Genomic DNA, 26596 nt, shown 5'->3' with positions numbered 1-26596 from the left:
ATTAAGGGTTCCAGTGCAAGATACTCACTATCTTTTTTTAAAAGTTTCCTTAAGAACCCATTCTATTTGTATTAGGATACCAAAATTGTTTTCTCCCTTGAGCCAATTTTTTTTTCTGAATAAGTTTCTTCACGAAGAATGAAAATATATAACATGTAAATATAACCTTTTTGTTGTGTTCCAACGTCCTTTTTCTCACTTTATAATAAACAAGGCGTTCATGCATCAAAGAGTATAAAAAAGAAAATGATTTGTGTCTTTTGCTAATTTTGCTTGTGAATTGTCACTAAAATTCACAAAAACCATAGCACATTCCAAGTTTTTAAAATCTACTTTTCAGTGCCATTTGCACAGCAAGCCTCGTTAGCATTAATTTCTAGAATGAACTTTCAAATGCACGTTAATTCAGGGTAGTAACCAGATTCATCAGCCTTTTGCAGTAGTAGTCCTCCCTGTGTGGACCCAGATATGCCGTAGTTTTATTGTAAAGTTTTCATCACCAGTGTAAACTGCCAGGGTGAAAAGGAATGGTGCAAACCGCTTTCAGAACTTTAGGGATAAAAGACACCGGTAACAACAAGACAAACAATAAAAATATTTCTTACATTATTGAAGCTTAGAGAAAAAAATCAATGTTATTAGGAGTTATTGTAGATGGGTCTATAATGTTTATTGGATTCAGTGATTGGTGGCAATTAGTCATTAATGTACAAATTTGAGTAAAATTTGAGGGCTGGGGTTTATGAATAGTACCTCATGCTGCTGAGCATTTTTTCTGAGAAATTGACTTGTTAAGAATTCACCCCCAATGAATATTATTTTCTGTGTAATTTGGAACAAAAGAACATTCAAATCCAGGACCTATCAGTAACATAATGAAACTGATGTTCAAGGAGTTTGGGGAGATTATTTAGGCTTATGCCTCTCTTGAGAAGAGTATGTTCCTATCCTCTTTTTCTGTTAACTTCCTTGCTTAAGGGGCTACACTTTCCAGTGTAAGAAAGTAGGATTATCCTCACTTTTAATGAATTGAGGTTCATATACCATAGGGTTTAGCCATTCGTTAATCAATCAAAGTCACTCCCTTCGATTTTTGGAGGCTCTCCAAAATCAGAACTTTTAGCTTTATATTTCCATAATCATGTCTATTATATCCCTCCAAATTTCTTAAGGTTCCCAAATTTCAAGACTTACATGAATGCTTAGTCACCCTGGATATTGCCTATGATTAAGTGGTTGTCTGATAGTGACCAAATATAGTAGTAAATTGGGTTGTCAGATACGTGATCATAATCCAGCTTCGTTCACATTAATACGCATTGAGTTAAAGAAAGAACTAATTTCCCCCTTTCTGCTAGTTTCTTCTGGCTGAATCCAGGGTCAGAAAGACAATATGGTGCAAAAAATAAAACTATCTCTCAACCTAAATCAGCTTTCCATCATGGATGTGTTTAGTGGTAATCAGCTTTTATAATAACATCTTGGCTGTCATAATTGATCTTAAATGGATAAGTGGAGTGTAATAAAACATATATAGTACAATTTTAGCTAGATTTGATGTTAGAATTTGAGGTGGTTTTTCTCTTATGGGTATTTTGGCTGTGGGACTCATATTTATTAGAATCCAGGACTCTCCTGATAATGATTTCTAACTTTCCAACATCTTCTTATGAGCTACGAAAGTCACTGGTTCTCAACGCAGGAAATAAGTTCTTCCTAGGGAGTTTTTGGGAATATGAGAAACATTTTTGGTTGCCCCTGAGGCTGGAGGACACTGCTTGATTACATGTCACTGGGGACAGTTGTGCCACAAGTCTAGCACTGCAACAAATTACCACTTCTTCAAGGTCACTGGACCCCTGTTGAGAAACGCTGAGCTAGGTGAATTTAAGTATTTCCATTTTATAGCTGGGAAATAAGGAAACTTAGAGAAATTTGACCCTCTGGGTCCAAAATTGGGAAAATAAGACTGGAAAGATGGTGATAAGCTAGATGTAACAAAGAAACAAGGGAGAAAAATGCAAATTTTGCTTGGACTGCTATGTGACAATTTTCTGGCTTTCTTAAAAAACAAAACAAAACAAAACTTTTTATTTTTAAATAACTTTAGATTCATAAGAAGTTACAAAAGATAGTACAGAGAGGTCCTGGGTAGTCTTCATCCAGTTTCCCTGACTTACATAACAATAGTATGTTATCAAAACCAGGAAGCTGACATTGGTACAAGGTGCACATATAGTTCTGTATCATCCTATCACATGTGTGGATTGATGTAACCCAGTACTGCAATCAGGAAACAGAGATCTCCTGCCGTAGCTAACCCCTGGTAACCACGAACCTGTTCATCATCTCCATACTTTTGTCATTTGTGAGAATGTTATATAAATGCAATCATACAGTACATGACCTTTTGAAATTAGCTGTTCTTCCACATTGCATAATTACCTTGAGATTGCTTCAACTTGCTGTATGTATCAACACTTTGTTCACTTGTACTGCTGCGTGGTATTCCATGATATGGACGTACCCCAATTTGTGTTTAACCATTCACCTATTGTAGAATATTTTAGTTATTTCCCATTTTTCAGTATTACAAATAAAGTGGCTGTGAACAATTATGTTGTGGTTTTTGCTCGTACATAAGTTTTCATGTCTTTGGGATAAATATCCAGGTACACAGTTGCTGGAGAGTATGATAAGTGCATGTTTAATTTTTTAAGAAACTGCCAGGCTGTTTTCCAGGTAACTATACCATTTTTCATTTCCAAAAGCAATATATGAGGGACCCAGTTTCCCTGCATCCTTGCCTGCATTTGGTATTGTCACTACTTTTTATTTTAGCTGATCTAGTAGGTGTGTGGTGATAGCTCATCCTGGTCTTAGTATTTCTCTAATAGGTGGTGGTGGGGAACATTTTGTCATGAGCTTGTTTGTCATCCACATATCCTCTTCGGTGAAATGTTTCCTCATGTCTTTTGCCCACTTTCTAATTGGATTATTTTCTCATTGTTGAGTTTTGAGTATTTTTCATATATTTTAAATGAGTTCTTTGTCAGATATGTGATTTGCAAATATTTTCTCGCAGTCTCTACCTGTCTTTTCATCTTCTGAATAGATCCTTTCAGAGAGGAAAAGTTTTTAATTTTGATGATGTCCAGTATATATGTTTTTTATTATATGGATAGCACTTTTGGTATCGTTTCTCAGAATTCTTCAACAAGACCTAAGTCCCGAAGGTATTCTTCTATGTTTTCTTCTAAAGTTTTATAGTTTTACATTTTTACTTAAACCTATGATCCATTTTGAGTTAATTTTTGTACAAGATGTGAAGTTTAAGTTCAGGTTTCTTTTTTTTTTTTTTTTTTTTTGCCTATTGATGTCCAATTGCTCCAGTACTATTTGTTGAAAAAACTATTTTGCACAATTGTGAGAAATAGTTGGCCATGCTAGTTGGCTATTTCTGTGTTCTTTATTCTGTTCCATTGATGTATGTGACTGTTCTCCACAAATACGACACAGTCTAGATTACTGTAGCTGTATTACAAGTCATGCAGTCTGGATAGGTGATTCTTCTCATTTTATTCTTTTCCACATTTGTTTATTCTATCTTTTGCTTCATCATATAAGTTTTAAAATATTCTTGTCAATATCTATAATATTCTTGGTGGGATTTCTGTAGGAATTGCCATTAAACCTGTATGTCAATATGGGGAAAACTGCCTGACTTACCACATTGAATCTTTTCTTCTACAATCACAGAGTGTCTATTTTAGATCTTCTTTGATTTCTTTCATCCAGCGTTGTGCTGTGTTCAGCATACAAGTCCTGTCTATGTTTCGTTAGATTTCTATGTATTTTTATACATATCTATAAGCCAAACTTTAGTGTATTTGTATATATGTATTTTTTATTTTAGTGATTGTAAATGGCATTATATTTTTAATTTTGGAATCCACATGCATATAGAAAATACAATGGATTTTTCTATGTCAATCTTGTATACCATGACCTTGCTGAAATTGCTTTTTTTAGTTCTAGGAGATTTTTGTAGATTCCTTGGAGTTTTCTATGTAAACCACCATGACATCTGCAAAGAAGAAGAACTTTATTTCTTCCTTTCCAATCTGTGTGCCTTTTATTTCCTTTTCTAGGCTCACTGAATTGCCTAGAACTTCCAGCACTGCATGAAATTACAGTGGTGGGAGCACACGTTACCTTGTTCCTGATCCAAGGGAAAGGCGTTCAAGTCTTTTTCCATTATCTGTGATGCAGTCTGTAGGTTTTTAGTGGATGCTCTTTATCAAGTTTAAGAAGTCCTACTCTATTCCTAATTTTATGAGGGTTTTTTGTCATGATTGGTGTTGAATTTTGTTCATTGTTTTTTCTGCACTAATTGGTATAATCCTGTGACTTTTCTTCTGTAGCCTGCTAATATGGTGGATTACAGTGATTGATTTTTGAATATTTAACCAGCCTCACAGTTCTGCAATAAACACATTTAGTCATGGTGTATAATTCTCTTTATGTATTGCTAAATTCTATTTACTAATATTTTGTTAAGGACTTTTGCTTCTTTATTCATGAGGAATATTGGCCTATAGTTTTCTTTTTTCTTTCTTTTTTTTTTTTTGTGCTGCCTTCATCTGATTTTGGTATCTTTTTCAGGGTTCTTTTGAATATATATTTATGTGTCATTTATGCTAGCAAAGGACTACTTCAAATATGAAAAAAAAATTTTTGCAATAAAATATTAAACTCAGACTAAATATTGGTTTATATAAATAAGTCCTCATTGCTTTAAATAAATGTTTCAATTTGTAAATATGTAATGGAATTTTTTTCCCACCAAAAGTCATCAAAATTTCTATTGAGGTTGTTAGATAACTAAGATTGACTTAGGGCATAAATTATATCAATATATTATAAGAAAAAGTAGACTTTGGACCAAGTAGTTTAATGAAATCTTAGGAATCTAAACGTATCTTCAATAAAAGTGGTCATTTAAGGTCTGTATCTTAGCTATAATACAGACATGTTTTATTTCAGAATTTGCCTTCTTGTCCTTAATCTCAGGATTTCCCAGTACTGTATGCATCATACAAAAATCAATGTTGATGTTAAGTTGAGATCTTCTGTTGCCATTAATGGAGAGTTATGGTGGATTCATGTTTAAGCCTCATAATATTTTAAATGTTTATGTTATAATGAGTAAGAAATATACATTATGCACACACACATAAATATATACATATACAGTGTGTGTGTGTAACTTTTCAAAAAAGTTACTTGCCTTAAAATAGATATCATGAGTAATATCCAAGTAGATGCCAGAAACTATCTGTTCCTGGTAAATTTTCTAATCTAGTTTATAATGAAAACTTAAGATTTAAATTATATCTGATTGACATAAACAAAAGGTATCTGAAATAATTATTTTTGAGCATTTATGGTATTACTGACCAATCTAAAATTCTTATAACTTATCATTTATACCAGTTATCTTCCTATAGCTAATGAAGGAAAATATATTTTACAACATATTTTGATGAATATTTCTCTATGCAGTTTGTAGAAAGGAATGGTTTTTCTTGTTTCAACTTTATTCTAACTTTACAGGATTCAAGCAAAAACACGAGAATTTAGGGAACGACAAGCTCGAGAACGTGACTATGCCGAAATCCAAGATTTTCATCGGACATTTGGCTGCGATGATGACTTGATGTATGGGGGAGTTTCTTCCTTTGAAGGGACCATGGCTCTCAACACCAGACCACAGAGCCCAAGAGAAGGGCATTTGATGGATGCTTTGTATGCCCAAGTAAAGAAGCCGCGGAATTCCAAAGCTTCACCTGTGGACAGGTAGGCCCAGGAGCAATCACGGCATTGCTCCCAAATCAACTTCTATGTAGTTTTTGACAAGGGACTAGATTGTTCATCAATCCTCAAAGCAGAACTGCCTTTTATTAATGGCCTTTAAAAAGCTGTTGTGTCTAAAAGTATTGAGTTGACACAAATCAAAACCGAATGGAAGGAGAAGCAGAGGTTTTGGTAACTTTTCTAATGGTTCCAAAGTATTTTATCTTGTTCTTAAAACAGTGTTAGTTTGTAAACAACCTTTAGTTTACAACTCAAATAAAAAGCAAACTAGCAAACTTGAAGTTATGGCTCTTCTATGTAAGTGATACTTCCTTTTATTGCTTGGAGAACCTCTAGTTGTGGTAATTAAATGGATGGGAAATGACATGATTTGTTCCAGTTATGATTTGGAAGGGCCACTTTTTGGGGTGGCATAATTTTATATAAGAAAGAATGAGTAAATGAGAAATATAGTATAGCCAGTCTTCAAATTGAATTTTAATAGCACAGACCACAGGTCTGAATTATGTGTATCAGTGTAGCATACAGTAGTGCAATGGTGACTGTATTTTAATGGTTACATATTTATTTAAAATTTTAACAGACTATATGGCTATATATTTATTGGTGGGTGTGAATTACTGGCTATATATTTATTTCAAATTTTAACTGAAGCAATTTTTAACAGATCTTTTTGCAGCCTTCCAGTTGTATATTCAAGCACCATATAGAGTTTATTTCAGGGAGAAAATAACACTTACTTCCTTTTATATCAAATATGCAAATATTATTGTCAAAAAAATTCACTAATCCCATCGCACCTTATAATGGTTTCTTATAATTGTCGCTTTATATGGGAGCTGGGCTTCGAACGTTATAAACAGCAGGTTTCACTTAAAACCAGTGGCTCTCAAACTTTAGCGCTTTATTGCTTTAACTTTAGTATGCATCAGAATCATCTGGAGGTCTTCTTCAAATGCAAATTGATTGACTTTCCTCCAGAATTTTGATTCAGTATGTCTGGTGTAGAGCCCCGAGAATTTGTATTTCTTAAAAATTCTCAGGTTTGATGCTGGTCCTTCTGGTCCTGGGGACTTCACTTTAAGAAGCCCTGTAAGACTAAGGATGTACTAGAATTATTTTATCTACAGTAGTGTTATTTCGTTGCTACATTTTGCAAGTGAGTCTATATGTTAGTTACTTCCAGCTATTTTAATAAAGGTTTGCAAATGCATCAGGTAACCCTTAGTCGAACCCAGAAGGAAGCATTTTTAAAAATAGCAGATGGAGAAGCAGATCTTACAGTGAAAGTCTCGTCGGATTATTGTTCTGTTGTTTCCTTTTTCTTTTTTGTTGGGTTGTAGGTTTTCTTTATTGTCTCATGAAAATCTATTTGATGTTGAATGTAATAAATAAATAATATAAGTTAATATAGGAGGCTTATGGTTTATTTATTTAATGCAGGAGGCTCTGGTGTGATCACCCAGAAGGTTCACATGCTTATTAACGAGCACAGATATGTCAGAATTCAGAGGATAAAGTTATTATCAGTGACAGTGACATTTTCTTTAAAAGCTTCTTACTTGGTTTCTGCCATACTTGTGAAAGCTGCTTGTAGAAGGTCAAACAGCATTTGAAGGTCATGAATATCCCATTGAAAGTGTATTATTGGGAGAAAAGACACCAGAAACACTGACATTGCCTGTTAGTAACTTTTGGAGGAACCTAAAAAAAAAAGAAATTGACATATTATTGACCATTGATAAAAGCACTCATTATTTTCAGCACCTTCCACATCTAGTTTGAAAATCTAAAAAGTAGTAGATGTAACAGTTACTCACATAACTCAGAGGTCCCACCTGACAGAGCCAGGAGTCAGCAGGGATCTCTCTAAGTTCCTGAAGTCCTGAAATGGTTGCTTTAAACCCCAATTTAAACGTCAGGGTCCAGAAGAGTCTAAACCTTACCTGAAGATTTCTGCAAATTGTCAGAAGGGTTTCTGTGCTCAGAACCCCTCTGCTTCTGGGCTGTAGCATCACTGCCCACAGTCTCTGCTCTGCACCATCCTAAACCCAAACTGAAATGCAGCCTCCTAATTCCCATCAAAAAACCCATTCAGCTAAACAGTTCGGGGAAGACTTTAGTCATGGGGACAAGTCACACCAAGCAGTAAGTAACTTAGAATCACCTGTTAGACACTGCTGTATTAAAAGCTCCTCTCAGACTTACCTAAGCACAGCCTAGACAGCTGTCAGATATTACAGTTTTATGTATTTGCACCCCAAAAGGGTGACTGGACTAAAGGATTTCTAAGGTACTTCCATCTCGAGAGATATAATTAGTTTTTTTAAAAAAGCAATCACAGAAACTTTAGTTTTTTGTAAAATTATTAATTTTGCAGAGAATAAGATGTTCGTTAAACAATAACTGATGTTACTAATACAGAAAGTTGGGAATTGCTGCATCTGTAAAGTACTTCTTCTCTACCTATAATTGAACTTGAATTTGGTTTGGAAATAATGGCATCACCTCCATTGCCTTTTGCTGTCAGAGAGAAAGCTGTAGAAAAGTGTTTCTCAGATTTGAGTCGTGTAGAGATTCTTTTTTAAAGGAAAGACAATCTCTTGACACTGCAGTATTGAATTAAATTGTTTTGATTATAATGTTACTTAAATATGTATAAAAATAAAATAGGACTAAACCCCTTCTGTTTATAACCATTATACAACTATAAAACCAAACATCTTTACAAATTAAATACAAACAAAATGGCAAAGCCATTACTTTCAAATGAACAGCATTAGTTTAATGTGGCCAGTAATGTTTTTTTAAATCTAAACTCTTGCACAAATCATGAATATGGTGGTGACTGCTACATGGCAGGTTCATTTGAGTTTGCCTACCCCCACAAGCCGAGTGCTGGCTCAGTTCACCCATCACTTTTCTTGGTTGAATTTCTGCAGGTTTTTGCACATCCACGTCCCACAACCTTTGGCCTTTATTTCACATAGATGCATCATTTATGCAGGAAGTCCAATCTGCTCTGTTACCATTAAGTTATGACAGTAAAAGTGGCATTTCTTGGTGCTTTCATATTTGTAAACTTAAATCCAGAGAGTGAAATAAAATGCCTATAAAATGATCTAGCATATGCTTGTATTAACTTTTTAAAATGTAATCACTCAAATGAAAACAAAACTTGAAACTCCTCAGAAAGTATTTCTTGGACGAAGAGTATACACAATAAAGAAACTCCTATCAATTGACTAAATTACACCAAAATTTGCAACTGGTGTTTCATGAATTTTACTCTTCAAATCTTTAGGTTTCATGGGAGCATAGCCTGCATCTGCTCTAGGATTTTCCTTGTTCAGTAAGAAAGCAGTGTTCTCAATTTCATTGCTTAATCATTTTTGATTGACCTTATGGTCAGAAATATGGATTTGGTAGCCCCCATGGAAGCAGCCAGGGATAATTTATTAACTGTTGTGAATTTGATGTCAAAATGGAGATACTTTCTCAATTTCCATATATTATTTATAAATGCTTATTTATAGGATAGCACCATACCATTTCTAGAAATATTTACATACCTGTTTAATTTTATTGCACATGAACTGTTATCTGACTATATGCTTTGGTTACAGGGCCGTTGTTTCTACTATTTATTAGCATACTTGGTAACTTTTTGATTTTTTCTTGTCGAATCGATGTTAAAGAGAAACAGACCCCATCCTTGTGTTTTATATGAATAGCAAGGCTTAAACTCACAAAAATATTGGTGTACTTGTTTTTATCCTGCTTATAAGCTAGATACTTCAAAGATTTAGCTCTTATGATTCGAAATCCTATATTTCTCTGGCAAGAATGCAGTTCTAGTTTGGTTGCTCCATCTCAGCTGGGTAGAATACTTTAGAGTCTGATGCAGTGCTGTCTGTTTCCATATTTCTCCCCCACTGTGGAAGAAACTGCTAATTGTCTTTTTAACTTTGTTCAGGCTAGCATGTACCTAGCTGAAAATTTAAATTTCCCAGATGCACTTGTAGTAAGAGGTGACCACGTGGCATAGTTCTGTCTAGTGAGTTAGAAGTAGATCTACAGATGGGACTTCCTGCAAAGTTAGTTTTTTCCTGATTAAAATGGGGCTGACTCAACTTCTGTCCTTTGCTATTTGTCTTTCTCTCTGCCTGGAACTTGGGTGGGTGCTCCAAGTAGAGCTTTCCTAACACCCCTGAAGATCATGACCACATAGAAGAAGAGGGAAGCAAGCCTGGTCCCTTGAGCAGCTGGTCCAGTCCCAGCATACCCATCCTGGACCCCTTGTTACCCGTGAAAAGTGCTGTTACTTGGTTAAGTTGCTTACCATCAGGCTTCTGTTTCATGAAGGCAAACACCGTTCTGAATGTAATGAATTGTGTACAGAAGAACCCAGAGGGAATCATTGTCTTTTGCTCAAGATTGTCAGTATGTTGGAGAACTGTCCCTTGATCAAGTGATTTGCACAATATTTTGTGAAAGTAATGGGCAAAATTCTCCAGTGTTGTTCAGTGAGTTCTTCTGCTTTTCATTTTGTTAAGCCTCTATTTAAAGAAATGTTACCAATCAAATATCTGCTAGCATAATTTCTTCTTAACTCTTTAAGACACCTCTATTCCCTGACAACTCTTACCTCCACCAACAATCCTTCTCTAAGGTTGAGTGTAATGTGCAAGAGCATGAACTATGGAATCAGACTGCCTGAGTTTGGTCCTGGGCTCTTTGCCATGAGCTAGGCAAAGTCTGTGCTTCATTATCCTCATCTGTAAAATGGGGATAACACTTACCTCATCAGGCTTGGGTAGGATTAACTCTGTTAATAACATATAATAGTACATAGCATTGTGCCTGGTCCACAGTAAACACTATTTAAGTTTTTGCTGTTGCAATTGCCACTTAGGAAATGGGCTTTTACTCTCAAGAAAGCACAGCATCCCCACATGGATGCAGAGAGAAGCAAATAGTGAAATTGAAATCAGTAACAATAAGTTTGATTCTTTATACTGAACATTAATATAAAAGCATGGGGATGCAATTCTGCTGATACCACTTCCTCATTAAATAGCTAGTTTTCTAACTATTTTCCATAAATCACATCATCTCATGAACAATTTCTCTCTAAATAAAGATTTATTGAGTTCAGCACAAGGCATTTCAGGGTGCTTCTACAGTATACATACTTAGATTACAAGTAAATGCTGGGTACTGTAAGATGGCTTATTTGAGAGTGAAAAGGGGGATGGTGGTATAAAAACATAATCTCTCAATCGATTTCAGTCTGTCCTTTGACAGTTTGAAAGTCTTCATTTTGTACTTTCATGGAATTCTTTGAAGTTCTTCATGTTTTCCTTTCAAGAAATTTTTACTGATTCTGAACTTGCAATAGCCCATAGAGTTAGGGAGGCTTGAACTTCTCAAACCTTGTCTAAAATTTTGGCATTTCTATTTACATCACATTTTTCTTGGCAGGACAGGCAAGCAGGAATCCTGATCTTAAGAACTGTAATAGGCTGCATTCTAAAACGGGATTTTCAAATTTTAGCATGTGTGAAAGGAACCCGGAGTGCTTTTCACAAAGCATCACAGAATACTTCTCACTGATGTCCTGACTTCCCCTTATAGATATTTTGCTTCGGTGGATCTGGTGAGAACGGTGAATACACATTTTTAACAAGCACCCAGTTGACTGACGCAACCCCCTCCCTTTACACTCTACCCTTTGAAAAGCATTACTCTTGGGTTAATGGGGAAAAAAAGAAGGAACTCCAATATGTGTTATTTTACTAAGGTCTGTTACCAGTGAAGCTGTGAGATAATTTATAATTTCTATTAAACAGCTTTATCTTGCCATTCACATTGTCCATTGTTCACCTATGATTAAATAATCATTTTATTTAAAAGGTCATCTTGCAGGTGTGATGGTCCCAAACTTCATTCTATTCAGTGTTTCTCGACACCAAAAAGTTTCTTTTCATATAAGTTACATAATTCCAATTTAAAAGTTTAATATGCCTTGAATTCTAACAAAGAAATGATGAAATCCTGGCCAATAATGTTTTTTTATTTACTAGAGGACAATATGCAGTTTGTATTTTTATATAAAGATACCAGGATCTGTAGTTAAAAAACTCCACAGAAAGGCAGTTCTAATGGACATGTGCTGTCACCAGGCAATCATTTGCCACCAGGAGTGCATTGTCCTCAAATATAATTGAAATAAAATAGGAACTGTGCTGCTGTAAATCTAAATAGCAGGAAAATAGTAGGCTAGACTCCCCCAGCTTACCAAGGACACCTTAATGGAAACATAAATACCATAATCATATGCTTTTTGCATGCATTTTACCGCTAAAGAGAAAATGTCAATTTTAAAAGAAAAGACCTTTCTGAACTTGTTTTTCCCTCCATTAAAACTGGAATCCAGTTGTGTCGAAAGGAAGTCTGGCAAACACAGAATAAAACAAATTTTCTTAGATACAGGCAGTTACTAAACACGTACTACTCTTTTAAAAATGTTAGGTCATATAACAAAGTTGTATTTGCTATTCAGAAATTCAAATACCACTTTACTTACATTTACTTAGTATTATTTGTCTCTGCCTTTCTTGAAATGTGAGTAAGTAATTCTTGAAGGTAGAAAAATCTCATTGTAATTAGAGTTTTGCAGGTTGGTGCCATTGCTAATTAATGAGCTCCATCCAACCTGGACCCGCTCTAAGTGCCCTTGGCTAGCTCCTTCTGCATTCGCTTGAGCAAATGTTCCAGACTTTATTGCTCCCTGCAGCATGAAGACCTATAACCCATCCGCATCTGCACCAGGGCCACTTCCCTCTTGTCACTTGCTGAGGACCAGCTTTCCTTCTTCCAGCCCAGACTGCTGTATCCCTCATCTCATGCACTCCGTGTGGTAGGCATAATGATGGTCTCCCAGAGGTGTCTGCGCCCTAATCTCTGGAACCTGGGAATATGTTACCTCACAGGGCAAAAAAGACACTGCAGATCTGATTAAGTTAAGGATCTTAAAATGGGGAGATTTTCCTGGATTATCCTAATGGGCCCAATGTAATCACAAGAGCGTTTGTTAAGGAAAAGAGGGAAACAGGAGAGTCAGAGTCAGAGAGGGATTGAACTTGCTGCACTGGTGGCTTTGAAGACAGAGGAAGGGACCATGAGCCAAGGGACACAGGTAGCTTCTAGGAGCTGGAAAAGGCAAGGAAACAGATTCTTCCCTAGAGCCTCCAAGAGGAATGTGGCCCAACCTACACCTCGATTTTAGCTCAGTGAAGCTCATTTCAGACTTCTGATCTCCAGAACTGTAATATAGATTGAACATTCCTAATCTGAAAATCCAAAATCCGAAATGCTCCAAAATTCAAAACTTTTTGAGCATCAACATGATACTCAAAGGAAAGGCCATTGGAACGTTTTTGGATCTTGGATTTTAATATTAGGGATGCTCAATATGTATATATTCTGTAAACATTCCAAAATTAAAAAAAAAAAAATCGGAAACACTTCTGGTCCCAAGTATTTCCAAGAAGGGATACTCAACCTGTATAATAAATTTGTTTTGTCTAGAGGCAGTAAGTTTGTGTTTACGTGTCACAGCACGCATAGTGTATCATTTCCTGATGGCGTCTACATTCCTGATCCAGTGACGACATCAGTCCTTTCCGTTTGAGATCGCTCTGCGGCATTCCTGAAACACTGTTCTCTTAGCTTCTGCGGTCCTTTCTCTTGCTTCCTCCTTCCTTGCTGACTAATCTTTAATTGTCTTGTTAGAAGTTCTATTCCCTTGGGAAATAGCTACAGCCCACTGCTATTTTCTGTGTGTTCTTTCCCGTTAAGGTTTTACCTACCACTAGGCACTAGTGATGCCTAATCTGCACTAGCCCAGCCCTCTCTTTACAGGCCCCAAATTCTCGTACAAGCCCGAGATTCCTGTAGCACCATAAACTGGGAATGCATACTTCCTATGTCTCTCAGGCACCGGAGTCCAACCTATCTAAAACCAAATTCATTGTTTTTCATTCTAAACCCCAACTTTAGTTTTGTCAGTCTAATCTCAGTGAATGCTTTCACCACCCGTACACCTATCTTCTCAAGCCAGAAGCTTTTTTTTTGTAGGCACCCCTCCCCCCACAACAGTTAGTGACAAAGGCCTACCAATTTTCCATTCTAAATTCTTTCTCTCCTTCTATAGCACTACACGTGGATACTGGCGGTGGTCTTCTAAATTTCTTCCTGTCTCCAGGCTTGTTCTCTACAAATCACTACTATAAAATATGGCCATGCCATTCCTTTGCTTAAAATTATTCTTTGGCTTGTTGTCCCCAAGATGCAGTCCAAGCCCTCAGTAAGGTGTTTATAGGCCTCCAAGACTTCTCATCTCAGGCTCATCTCCAATTATATCACACTGTCATATTGGTTCATGTTATACTTTCCTAATAGGGGATTAAGTCTAAAAGTATAACTCCATTTCCATCTAATACATGGGTGAATTAAGTGGCTCTTTGGTGTATAAGTTCTGCAAATGTTAAATTTTGGTGAGTAAAAACAAGCAATCACCATTCATTAAGCTATTCTAATATAGTTGGAGATACAGCAATTAAATTAAAGGCTGAGGTGACATAAACAACCCAACAAATGAAATCTTGAAAGTAATGAAACCATAAATAAGGTCATGGCTAATTTTAAAGACTTCTTGTTTAATTCTTTTTGTTGATTAACATTGCCTGAAACCACAATTTGCTTGTAGAAATAATGTGTAATGGGGGTTATTTGTTTATATATTTACTTTAGCCTTAGAGAAAGTTTCAATATTCTGCAGAAATATGGAGATAAACAAAAACTGTTTTAGACTTTGGTAGTTATCAGGCAAATAGTCCTCCAGCAGAGTGTATTCATTTTTGTTTTAATGTCTTTCTCTTTGCAGGGCACTGACTTTTAGGTCTTTGATGATGAACTGGCTGTTCTGTGGCCAAAATCTCCTTGAGCTGCTTGGTATTTCATTTGGTTTTAGCCTTCTGAGATAAGCTGCACAATCCTGATTTACATGCAGTTTGGCATAACTCATCTTTTTATTTTGAGCTAACCGCCTGGTTCCCCTGCCCCTTAGACATAGCTTCAAGTACCAGTCTCACTGGCACTTAGTGATCTTAGGTTGGTGTTATTTTCTTTCTTGCTTCTGCATAAGGATGGAATATCAATCAACTATTAATATAAATTCATGAGGATTTATGTAAAGCCCTGTTGTGAGATGCATTCTCAACTTCTTGGGAGACTTTATTGAGCCCTGAATCCACAATCTATTTTTAAATTAACTTCCCCGTTGTTCTAGAGCTTTTCCTTGGGTATTGTAAGTCCTTAGTGTGGCTAACTATTTGATTATTCTCTATTTTATGCTTCATTCTCTCTTCTTCCATTTTTTTTCCTCCATTGGTTGATTTTGTGTTACTAAAGGAGAAACAGTAGTTGATTTAAAAAGATACTTATGTTTTTTTCCAGTGAAGGACATGGGTGGCATAACCTTAGCCTCTTCCACTAAGCTAGGCATGTATTGAGAAATGTGAAATTTATGAACCGTCTGTATTGTTACAGAACAGGGAATAACTAAGTAATACTTGTATTCGGTGGATATGTGGTAATTATCTGAATATGCATTTGAAATTGGGTAAAATGGACTCAAATGTTAGAATGAATGTATGTTAGTGTATATACACATTTCTGTAAAACACAATATTTTTACATTGTATTTTCTGTATCAGGTTATGCCTTTTGTAATTAGTTCTACCCTATAGATGATACAGGGGCTATATTGTTGAATCCTTAGGAATATAGAGATTTGAAAATATTTGTTCCCAAAACAAAATACTTTGGGACCAGATAATTGTCTCTAAGATGCTTCCTTTTGGTAGGGTGGGTGGGTGGCTCGTTCAGCTTAACTTTTTGTATCACTGAGCAAGAAACTAACCTTAGCCTGAGTTTGTGCTTCTTTATTACCTTTGTTTTAACAGAAATTCCTGGTTACCTCATAATGAGGCCTGCTTGGCCCAGGCTTAGGTGATGTAACTTGCCAGGGGTGGAGCCTGACTGAGTTTGGAGCAAAACAAAGATTAAAGGCCAGTGAGCCTAGCTCATAACAAAAGTTGCAGACTATCCAAATGAAATAATGAATACTAAGTTCATGAGTCCAGAGGATTTCCTGGATATGCATAAATTCAAACTAAAACTTTGTAACTTGGAATTGATCGATAATGTCCACCCAGGTAGAGGAAATAATACAAAGTCTGAATTAGCACATACAAGGGTACTTCAAAAAGTTCATGGAATTAAAAGATAATACAAATCCTTTCATGAACTCTTTGAAGTACCCTTGTGTAGTGTAATCCTGCTGACGATGCCAATTGTAGAGCTAGGGCTAGGGTCTGGAGTTCACAGACCCCTTGAGCCCATTCACAAACCCTTCACACGCAGGCCTATGAGCTAAGTAACTGGCAAAAAGGTCCTTGGATCCTTGGTTGAAGAAAGAATAGTCTTTATTCAGCACACACAACACTAGGAACTAGGCTGTACAAAGGAGAAACTCAGGAACTCACCTGCTACTGGAAAAGTACAAAGAAAAACTGAAACCGAATAGCTGCCCGCAGAATAAACATACTCTATTTTCAGACGCCTAGAGGCAAGCTCTGTCGGCCGGCACTGCTTCACAAACTCAAGAACACATAAAAGCAATTAACTAGAAAGATACATGGGTGCACATGCACACTAACTCCATCAGTACACAACTCATTTACAAGAAATGTTGAGAGAGCCTGACTAACTTATCCTACTTTCCCCACACCTTGTATGTTCAAACATATGATACTTTGAACTTTAGAGTATATCCAGCAACTCAGATAGAGGTGAACAGTGCTTTAGTAAACCTTTATTTTTTAAACTCTGCCATAGATTGTTTTAAATTCTAATTTAGAAATAAATCAAATTTGCTTAAATTTGGTTTTAATGAGAATCATTTGTTGATTCCAGCACCATTGGAATAGAAAATGATTATTCTAAATTCCCATCAAATAAATCCTCCTAAAGTCTCATTTATACTATAAATTTGTATGGAAAAAAAGGAACAATTCAATAGTGGAAACATTTTATAGATGTTCAAAAGTCATGAATAGTGGTATCTAAAATAATTGTAAATCATGCCTAAGAAAAATACTGCTATAGTTTCATGTTTGGAATTGTGAAAATATATTTTAGAAATAAAAGCATATTGTTGTCTTCTATGAAGAAAAATGTGATTTAAAAGAAAAAAATTTGCCACTTCAGGACTTACCGATGATTATGACCTGAAAACAATTTCCTCCAAATAAATCTTCATAACAACCAAATAACAGGTATGTTTTGCCCCTTTTCTCTGGTCTCTGCTTTGATACTTAACAGGTCATTTCATGTCAGGTACAAAGTTTGAAAAGCAATAGTTGCTTAGTCTTTTGAAGGTTACATAATACATTGGACCTGCATCAGGCCCTAGGCAGAGAAATAGTCAAGTAAAATTTTAACTCCAAGTTTGTTTTAAATTCTAATATTACCTAGAATTCTTAAAGAAGGTTGGAAGAGGGGATGGGCAGGAGTCCAATGGAATTGGGGAGTGCTGGGGACATAGGGTAACAATTGAGCAGTTGGTGGCCTACACGCCTCCAGGGGGTGCCATCCAGCCTCTAGTCATGGTGGATTTGGATACTAATGGTGATTTTTCTGGCAGATGACAGTCAGATGTCCTGAGGAGTGAGAGTTTTCTCTAAATTTCACAAAGTCACCATGTGGACTGTGGCAGAAAGTAGGGAGACCTAGAAAAATGATTAAAGTCCTAGATTATTATAATTTTAATGGAGAAGAACTTGGGGGGGTGGGGTTTATTTGGTTTTTTTTTTTTTTTTTTTGACAAGCTATTAGCATAACTTAAAAAAAATGTTACCTGCTTTGTAAAGCTGACTGAGAATAAAGACTTATTTCTTCTTCTTATTTTTTTTTCCCATTTCCTTCTTTCCTTTAGTCTGTATTTTTAAGCTTTGTGAAATATTCAGGGGCTTAAACTCTTTGAGCAAGCCTGAAGTTCTTGTACACGTTCACCTGCCAGTGTGTCTGGCAACCTCTGTGACTGTTTCTACAGCTCCCCAACAGTTCCTAGCACTGACTGTGTGCCAAGAATTCTGTATGCCTGGGATAGAAACGAATCAGACCTATTCACCTCCCAGTCTCCTCCCACCTGGTGTCACATGACAGACCACTCGCAATATATTGTATACAGAATAATACGAATTCAATATGCTGTTCAGGAGATTGACTCAGGCTGGGGAAGGATGGGCTTCTGAGAGGTGGTGTGCTTGAGCTATATTTTAATGTATATATTATGTATATGTAAACTGACCTAGTTTTGACTGACAGGGCACCCAGTTAAGGTGCTAGATTTATATACTCCTGATAGATGTTAAATATGGTGAACAGTTTACTGGGAAGGTTCCTAGATCTCTCCCTGCTCCTAAAAGCCACTGGTGGAACTGGTGTGGCTTTTCTCTGAGTAGTCTGATTCTTTGAAAGGATTTATGGGATTTCAGCAGCTCAGGCTTACTCAGTCTCTCGGGGCTCGTGTGATGTCCTGAACCCTCAGGGAGTAGGTGGGGCCTTGAGACCTGCGGGATAGTGAAGTAGACCCTGGCCGTCAAGAGATGCTGCACAACCTCCAAAGTGGCAACCAGATGGTTTCTAGGATTTAGGTGCCATGAGTCACAGCTGTGGGCGGTGATTATAACCTTATGGATCAGTTCCAGAGTAGGTCAGTGAGAATATTAACGTCTTTTATAAAGTTTGACTTTAAGCATTTGAAGAGTTGGACATTCTTATTTTGGCCATTCATGACAGTGCCTGGCATGCAGTCTGCAATAGTGCTAGAGCCTGTAGACTTTGCTGGAGCATCAGGGGAGATGGAACTGACTACATGAGTTGCTACAATGTGTGCTGAGCACCTTCCAGACACACCTATCTTACTAGACTATTTCAGAAACACTGACAGATTTTATAAAATCATGAATTAGTCAACATCTTTCTAATATTATTCCGAAGGAATTTTCTTTGCATCTGGCACAGTCCCATTAATCCCTCTCTGTGATGGACAAATCTAAAATGTTCTATACCAGTTTCTTGTAAAGACTGGTACATCTTTGAATTGTCTCAGTTTTTCTGTAAGATTTCTACCTTTTGTACTAGATCAAAGCAAATTGGATATAGGTATAGTGTTACCCCTCACTGATGAAGGGGTTTGCATGTCTGGCATCCTATCCCATTTATACCTGAAACAGTATGTCAGTTGATTTTTTAAAAATTGGTTATGAATATTCATGAGATACAAAGCTAATTGTCGCCCCTCATGCCCTAGATGTGAAGGCCAGATTCATACTGGCAGCATGCCCATTACCACAAATTGTGTTTGCACCCTGTGTCCCCCACCCAATTATCCCCATCCCCGCCATCTCCCTCACTCCAGTTTGTAGCCCAAGGTACGTTCCCTCCCTCTGCACGTCCAATGGTCTTCAGCTGGCCAGTTAGCTCAGTTGGTCAGTTGATTTTTAAAAGGGCAGGTAGATCTCTGATTGTTTGCTGTGAGTTTCTTTACAGCTGTTACCTGAGAGTATCACTTCCCCACTTTTATATCTAGTACATCTTGAAAATATTTAAAAGTCAGACGATTATGCCAACACCACACATATATATGTCCCAGGGATTGGATGAGATCGTGTCCCAGAGGGCGGAAATGATGGCGAAATGAACGTGATGTTTCCTGCAGTCACCGGTGATCAACTCTACCGTTTTGGGAGGACCCAGGGCTGAGGGCTCCTGACATCTCCGGATCACTGTAGAGACAGGCATGTGGAGCCAGGCAGCCCCTTTTCTCATGGATTGATGTCTCTCTTGAGCTCTTTCTGGACTCTGCCCATGCTTGCACATGACCACCAGCGTGAGTTTTCCCGTGTGGCTTCCTGTTTGAAACCCAGCACTGCCTATCATGTGAAGCAGGGCAGTTGGGAAGGTATGGCCAGGTGACAACAAGTTCGTTGGCATTCCAGGCAAATTCTGGGGCCTCACAGGAGCCTCAGCCCTTAGGAGTCATAGGTACTTCTATGTGGAATGCTGCATGCTCCCGATCACTCATCTGAAAAGAGCTCAGTGGCCTCTGAGGGGCCTGGCCCTGTCCCCACAGCAGAACAGCAAGTACAGGAAGGCAGTGCCACCATGCAATGACTGGAGGTAGTTGATATGAAGAAATGCAAATAATTTAAAATTGCAACTCTCCCCCCCTCCCTCCTTGGCTTTCTCTGACTCCCTTCCTCGCTTTATTTTTCTTACAAGTACTTATGATGTTATGATGGGTATATAACACACTTTAAAAATTTTATCATCCATTTCCTCCAACTAGAAGGAAGTTGCATTTTAAAGCAGGGCGTTTTGTCATTTTTGTTCACTGCTGTATTCCAAGATCTGGCACGCAGGCATTCAAATATGTTATATGTTAAATACTTAAGGAATGAATAAACCAACTCCTCATCAGCACAGTGGAGAGAGTTTATGTGATGTTAATGTATGATAAGAAGACTATAAGCTGTATATAAGTAGGGAGGGCCTGTTTTAGAAAAAAGAATATGGAGTTTCTGTCAGCAAAATGTAGTTAAACATTTTAATTGTTATAGTCCCCATGGCTTAGCATATGATAGATTCGTAACTTTTATAGGTTTTGTAGAGCTTCTAATTTTGCAAGAGAGTGAGGGAGGATTGACAAAATATCGTACCATCCGATTGTTAAGATGGGATATGATATAGGTATTGTTAAAACCACAGGCTCTGGAACCAGCCTCAGTTCACATCCTGCCTCTGCCAGGTAACCTGTGCCTCACTTCTTGTATCTGTAAAATGGGGATAATTACAGTACTTGCCTCATGTTTTTTTGTGAGCATTAAATGAATGATTACATGTAAGGCACTTAGAATACTGCCTGGCATATAGGAAGAGTCTATTAGCTATTAGCTGCTGTTATTATTATTTTTTCACCACTACCACTGCTATCATCATGATCTTTATTCTTGAGTTCTAAGAACATTTAGAAGCTAAAAAGTTTGCTGCATACATTGTTTTTGCATGGGTATATGATAATTCTCTATATTATTTTGAGCATCTTTCAAGTAAAAACTTTTTTAAGGCTTCCCAACTTTTTATTTTGATGCTACAATTAATGTCTGTAGCTCTTTATGTATTGGTGCTAAAATGTGCATTGCTGCGGACATTTGATTAATTTCTGTAATTAGGAAGCAACTGAATCTGCAGTTATTTGGTTTAGTATTGAACTTGAATACCCAAAGATTAATTTCCAAAACATGAGACTAAGGTGAATGAGGGTTACGGTATTAGAAGATGTGAGGGAAGACCAGGCCAGTCTAGGGGCTGGAGTCAGATTCTCCCGCAGCCTGTGATGCAAACTGTGGATAATTCTTATCTTTTGAAGAACTATTTCCTGCTTCTTTCCTGGAAGTGTGGGGTGGAATGATAAGGTCACTTTAAATACCTCTATGGTGTATTTAAACAAAAATACCATATAATTGCATAATATTAGTATTATAAATGCGTAGTAGTCATTATATGATAATTAATTAAAATAAGGCTCAATGTTAATAAGTATGTAGTATACCATTATTGATGTTCTCTTTATGATACACAGGAAATATCTTGAATTACTTTTTCATTTCCAACTTGAAAATGATAAATAAAATATGAAAAGCAACTAGATTTTTTTTTCTTTTATGTCTTTTTTTGGCACACTTTGTCCACTGACCTGGGTTCAACTACATACATACCTCCTAAAATGATGTCTCATTATACCCAACGATACCTAAATGCCCGTCAAGGAATAAATGAATGCATTTGAGTTGTTTTAATTAGCTAGGTGTGATTTAAAGGTTGCTGAAATCAAAAAGGCTTATTCATTTTTCATCAATAATCACTTACCTTAATATTTCATTAGAACCTGCTGATTTGCAGACCCCCTTCTGGGCTTTGATTCATTATGACTGCAGACTTTCTCTCTTTTTCTCATTCTATATTATACTCTTTCATCTCTGAGACACTGTTAAGATGTTTCCAGCATTCACAGCGCTGCTAATTGATCCAACTTTTTTTTTTTTAAACTGTACTTAAAGCTAAGAGTTCTAGGCCGTGGAAAGCTGTGTGTGTGTGTGTGTGTGTGTGTGTGTGTGTGTGTGTGTGTGTGTGTGTGTGTGTGTGTGTGTTTAAGCAGTTTTCTTTTATCATTTGAACAACTGATAATAACGTGTAAATTTTCTGTTTCATATGTTCTGAGAGTAGAGACTGATTTATCATATGCAAAAGTCAGGAAGTAAATAGTTAGGACACATTCTTAGACTATGCCATCAATTGGAAGGAACAAAGCATCTTGTGTGTGGCGTAGTCAGCAGATGAGATCACTATCTGTGCATGTACCTTATTTTCAAAATATTCCTCTGGTTGCTTTAGATGCAGACTTGCAGTTGGCCTCAGATGTGCAGCATGCCTGTGTGTACTCAGGTAGTGGCTCTCATCCTGGGCTTCTGTGCTGCCACCTAGGGAACACTACTCCGATGCAGGGAAGCTGAGAGACAAGCCTTCAAATTAATGTGATGCTTGTGCTGAAAAGAGCCATTCTTCTTAAACAGTCCATTGACTGTGTGTGAATGATCAGATCAAAGCCGGAGACAAGACCGTACAGGGTAGGGGAAGTCTGGTTGGAACCTCGTAAAAAGTCAAATTCCATCTTTCTTTAAATACATAGTATGTCTTAGGTTTTTGGGGAGTCACTAATCTAATACAAAGAAAAATAGCCAGCAGCATACTGAAATTCTGACTGCCTGATGCTGGCAATAAAAATAGAAAATAAATAGATGAATAAATAGGTCTTTTTCATTTCCACATTAATTATGAAAGACTACATGGCCATCTTCTATAGCCATTTTACATGGTTTATATAAAGTGCATATCGTTAACTTTCACTAGCTGTACCAGTTTTGATGCTGAGTAAAAATTGCTAGACATTAAGACATAAAAATTTGTGTCCTTTAAAATTCGGTAAGTGTATATGTGTTCAGAAGTATTCTTTGGACTGGACCCTGTATTACCTTTTTAACAATTCCCAGGAAACAATGCTGGCCTGCCTGATGTCCCAGATTTCTGTTCGAGAAACATGTCTTCAAAAATTAAGGAACTACCAGTAGATAGATAAATATCTATTTGTGGAGTTGAAAGAACTCTCCTATGTTAGGAGATACCACTAAAAATGAAAAGCGCTTATTTACCCAGAGCTGCGCTTCACATTTTCTTTACCTTTGGAATGTTTATTGATAGTGCTTTCTGTAAAATAAATACTTTCTGTAAAATAAGTACTTTATTCTCATGCATCAGAGTTAACCTGATTTGCTTTGTGTGCCTACATGTTTTAATCATTCTATTCTTTGTTTATGATAATCTACAGGATTCCTGGAAGAAGTTTTAAGATAGAGTATAAAATGTCTCTGTTTTAGACTTTTCCTTTAACTTTGTGACCTTCTCAACCTGCCTGTCCTGCTTTACAGCCTCTGTCCTCCAGGTGCTTGCTGGTATGTGCAAGTGCAGCAGGTGGAAGTGTAGGCCAATGTGACTTTGGACTCAGATTCTGGCTCTGCCACTTACTTGCATGTTTTGCAAGTTATTTGACCCCCATGAGCCTCATTATATTGATCTGTATTTTCAATTTTTTTATCCCATTGTTAGACCATATGTCAGCTGTGTTCTGATTTTTCTATTTAGAAAATATGTTTTTTATAACCATGCATCATGATCTGTGCTGGAAGCTATTGGGGCTGAAAGAGAAATAGATATAATCTCTGATGGTAATGCTCTTCCAGTCTTTTGGGAGAATAACAGACGGGCTTAAATAACACAACCAGTTTTATTGACCATGCTGTTTGTTCTAATAGCTAAACCAGAATGGTTTGATTGACTTTTTAAAAATCTGGTATGTTTTTTACCATATGGACAAGGCCATATCTAGAGTGCCAAGCTAATAAGCCTTCTTTTCTTTGCCAGTGAACCATGAAAGTAGTTAGCAAAATGTTTTATCTTGAATTGATCCATTTTCTAAGCTCTTGGTGATATAAATGCCCATTTTAAGGGATAAAGTACAGATCATCTTTCATCAGTCATTGGAAATTTGTTGCATCAAAGAACTGTAGGCAACCAGTATGTGAAATGATCTAGAAAGGAATGTAAACCATGTGGTTGGGGATGTCTAAAAACGTTATAAAACTACCCTAAATCTTCATTGTGAGTACACAGTAGAGATTACTTTCTTTTGAATGGTGTAATACTTGTAGAATGAAAAAAATGGGAGTTTAGTGGTACTTAGTAGTAACGTATTTTTTAAATAGTTAAGGTATAAAGAAGGATGACTTTGTGTCTTCTCATTGTTGTAAAGAGCTCAATGTACAAATTATTCTGTCAAAATACCACTAATTCCTATGTGTAGCAATAAAACAGTATAACAGTATTAGTTGTCTTCTGATCGAATCAGTTAATTTTTAAGAATTGATTCCATCCCAAGCTTCTCTGGTAACATCAAAATATTTGTATCTTTCCTTTCTGTCCTTTCCGGGTTCATGTTTTCTTTATATCCTTTAGCATGTACAGGGTAATTGAAGTCTCTTTTTAAAAGTCCTTTTTCCTCTAATTTCATCATCACTGTCTTTTCTGGATCTGTTTCTGTTGACTAATTTTTCTCCTGGTTGTGGGTCATATTTCCCTCTTTCTTCTTCTGTCTAGTAATTTTTTATTGGATGTCAGACATAGTGAATTTTGTGGTGTTGAGGGCTGGGTTTTATTGTGTTTTTTGAGTGCTGGATCTTTCCTGGCAGGCAGTTAAATTATTTGTTGATTGTTTCTTATTTTTTGATTTGCTTTTTAGTCTCTTCTAGACCAAGTGCAGAGTAGCCTTCATTTTTAGGGCAATTTAGCCCCATTTTTCAAGGCGTGGCCCTTCTTGACCTGGTATATTCAGCCAGTGTATTTAAGGAAGCCTCTTCCTCTGGTTGGGCACTGTAGGTCTGCCCACAGTGGCTCCTCTTACTGCTGCCTGGTAATTATTCACAAAAGTTGTTCTTGTCTGGACTTGTGGGATTTTCCCTTACTTGTGCCAAGGTTGGTACCCAAAGACTGAAGAGGACCCACGCAGATTTCTGGAGCTCTGTCTCTGTGTAGATCCCTGCTGCTTACCAATGCTAACCCCCTCAGCCTCCTCACGTTCAGAATCCTGTCTCCTCCACTCAGTGAGACTGAGTGGGATTGGGATTTTTTTTTTTGTACTGTAGTCGGAAGGAACACGAGACAGGAAGCCAAGGTGATGGTAGAGCTCACCTCATTTGTCCCTTTTCTCAGGGGTTACAGTCTTAGTCTTCCTGGTCTCCAGTTTCTGAAAACAACAGTTTTCTATATTTTGTCTGGTTTTCAAGTTGCTTATACTGGGAATTTAACTCTGGACCACTTTATTGCTGCAAGTGGAAATCCCTTAAAATGCATTTCCGTGATTATTCTACTAAAAGCTTCTTCCAACTACTCACCTCTTTCTCACTCTTAAATCCCTGACAATTGTTTTCAGTGTCTCACTATTTAAAAAACAAAACAAAAAAAAGACTCTTTTCAAGTGACCAAATTGCCAATCTGGAGACCAACTTGAAATCTACATATTTGACTTATAGAATCCTCTTCTTCTCCCTTGGTCTCTTATGCTGTCCCTGTGTCTTTGTGGCTGATCCCCACCTTTTTTGTGGGTTCTTTTGTTGTAGTTCTCAAGTGCCTACCCTCTAGTCTTGTCCTTATGTGTTCAGCTGTCACTTCTGTGTGTCTGGTTCCCAAAGTCATTGTAGTAGAGCTGATCTGTTCCAAGTGCCAGACCTGACTTCCCACGTGTCTCTCTGGGCCTCCTGACAGCATCACACACTCAACAGGAACACATCTGGTGTGGCCTTCATTACCGAGACCATGACTGCCACCGTGTCCCCTCTCTCTGCTTTTTTCACCAGCATCCGTCCTGTCCCCTGTGCTCTTCCTCCTTCTCATTCCTTAGCCACCACAGCTCGTCATGAGGTTTTAGTGACTCTGCTTCTACACTGTTTCTCCAATCAGTTCTTCCCATCTATTTCATTTTCCTGATTCGGGGACGGATTACCCCTTGTTTGGTGTTATAAAGCAGCAGCACGTGTGTTTCTACACCCCTCTCTACCACCCATGATCCATCTTACACAGTCCTGTCAGCATCACTTTTCTAGAGTCTAGTTCAGGTGGCATCACTCACCCACTCAAAAAAAGTGGCTGCAGAATCCATTCCAAACTGCTTAGGGTGACATTCTCAGTCTAGTGAACCAGCACAATCCCAGCCCTCCATATCTGCCCTCATCAATACTCTATTCACTCCAGGCTACGTATTTCCTGTCCCAGAATATGTCAGACCTTTTCCTACCCCGTATTACATGGGCTTCCTCATTAGCATGGAACACCCCGCTGCAGCTCTCTTTATCCCTATTGTTAAAATCCCAATTCTCCAAATGTCGTTTCTTCTGCAAGTTTAGTACAACTAGTTAGA

General features: G+C 37.2%; 1 protein-coding gene across 15 annotated transcripts in view; it reads left to right on the top strand.

Moving 5' to 3' along the window:
• Positions 1-26596, top strand: part of PARD3 (par-3 family cell polarity regulator) — a 635972-nt gene that overhangs the window by 470906 nt on the left and 138470 nt on the right. For all 15 annotated transcript variants that reach the window (XM_063101404.1, XM_063101401.1, XM_063101396.1 and 12 more), the window contains one exon: positions 5617-5859. In XM_063101404.1, the coding sequence (XP_062957474.1) occupies positions 5617-5859 (243 nt within the window). The remainder of the gene's footprint in view (positions 1-5616; positions 5860-26596) is intronic.

The sequence above is a fragment of the Cynocephalus volans genome, chromosome 6, assembly GCF_027409185.1.
Source record: "Cynocephalus volans isolate mCynVol1 chromosome 6, mCynVol1.pri, whole genome shotgun sequence".
Taxonomy (NCBI): Eukaryota; Metazoa; Chordata; class Mammalia; order Dermoptera; family Cynocephalidae; genus Cynocephalus; species Cynocephalus volans.
The sequence above is the reverse complement of the archived record's forward strand: the minus strand, read 5'-3'. Positions and strand labels throughout refer to the sequence as shown.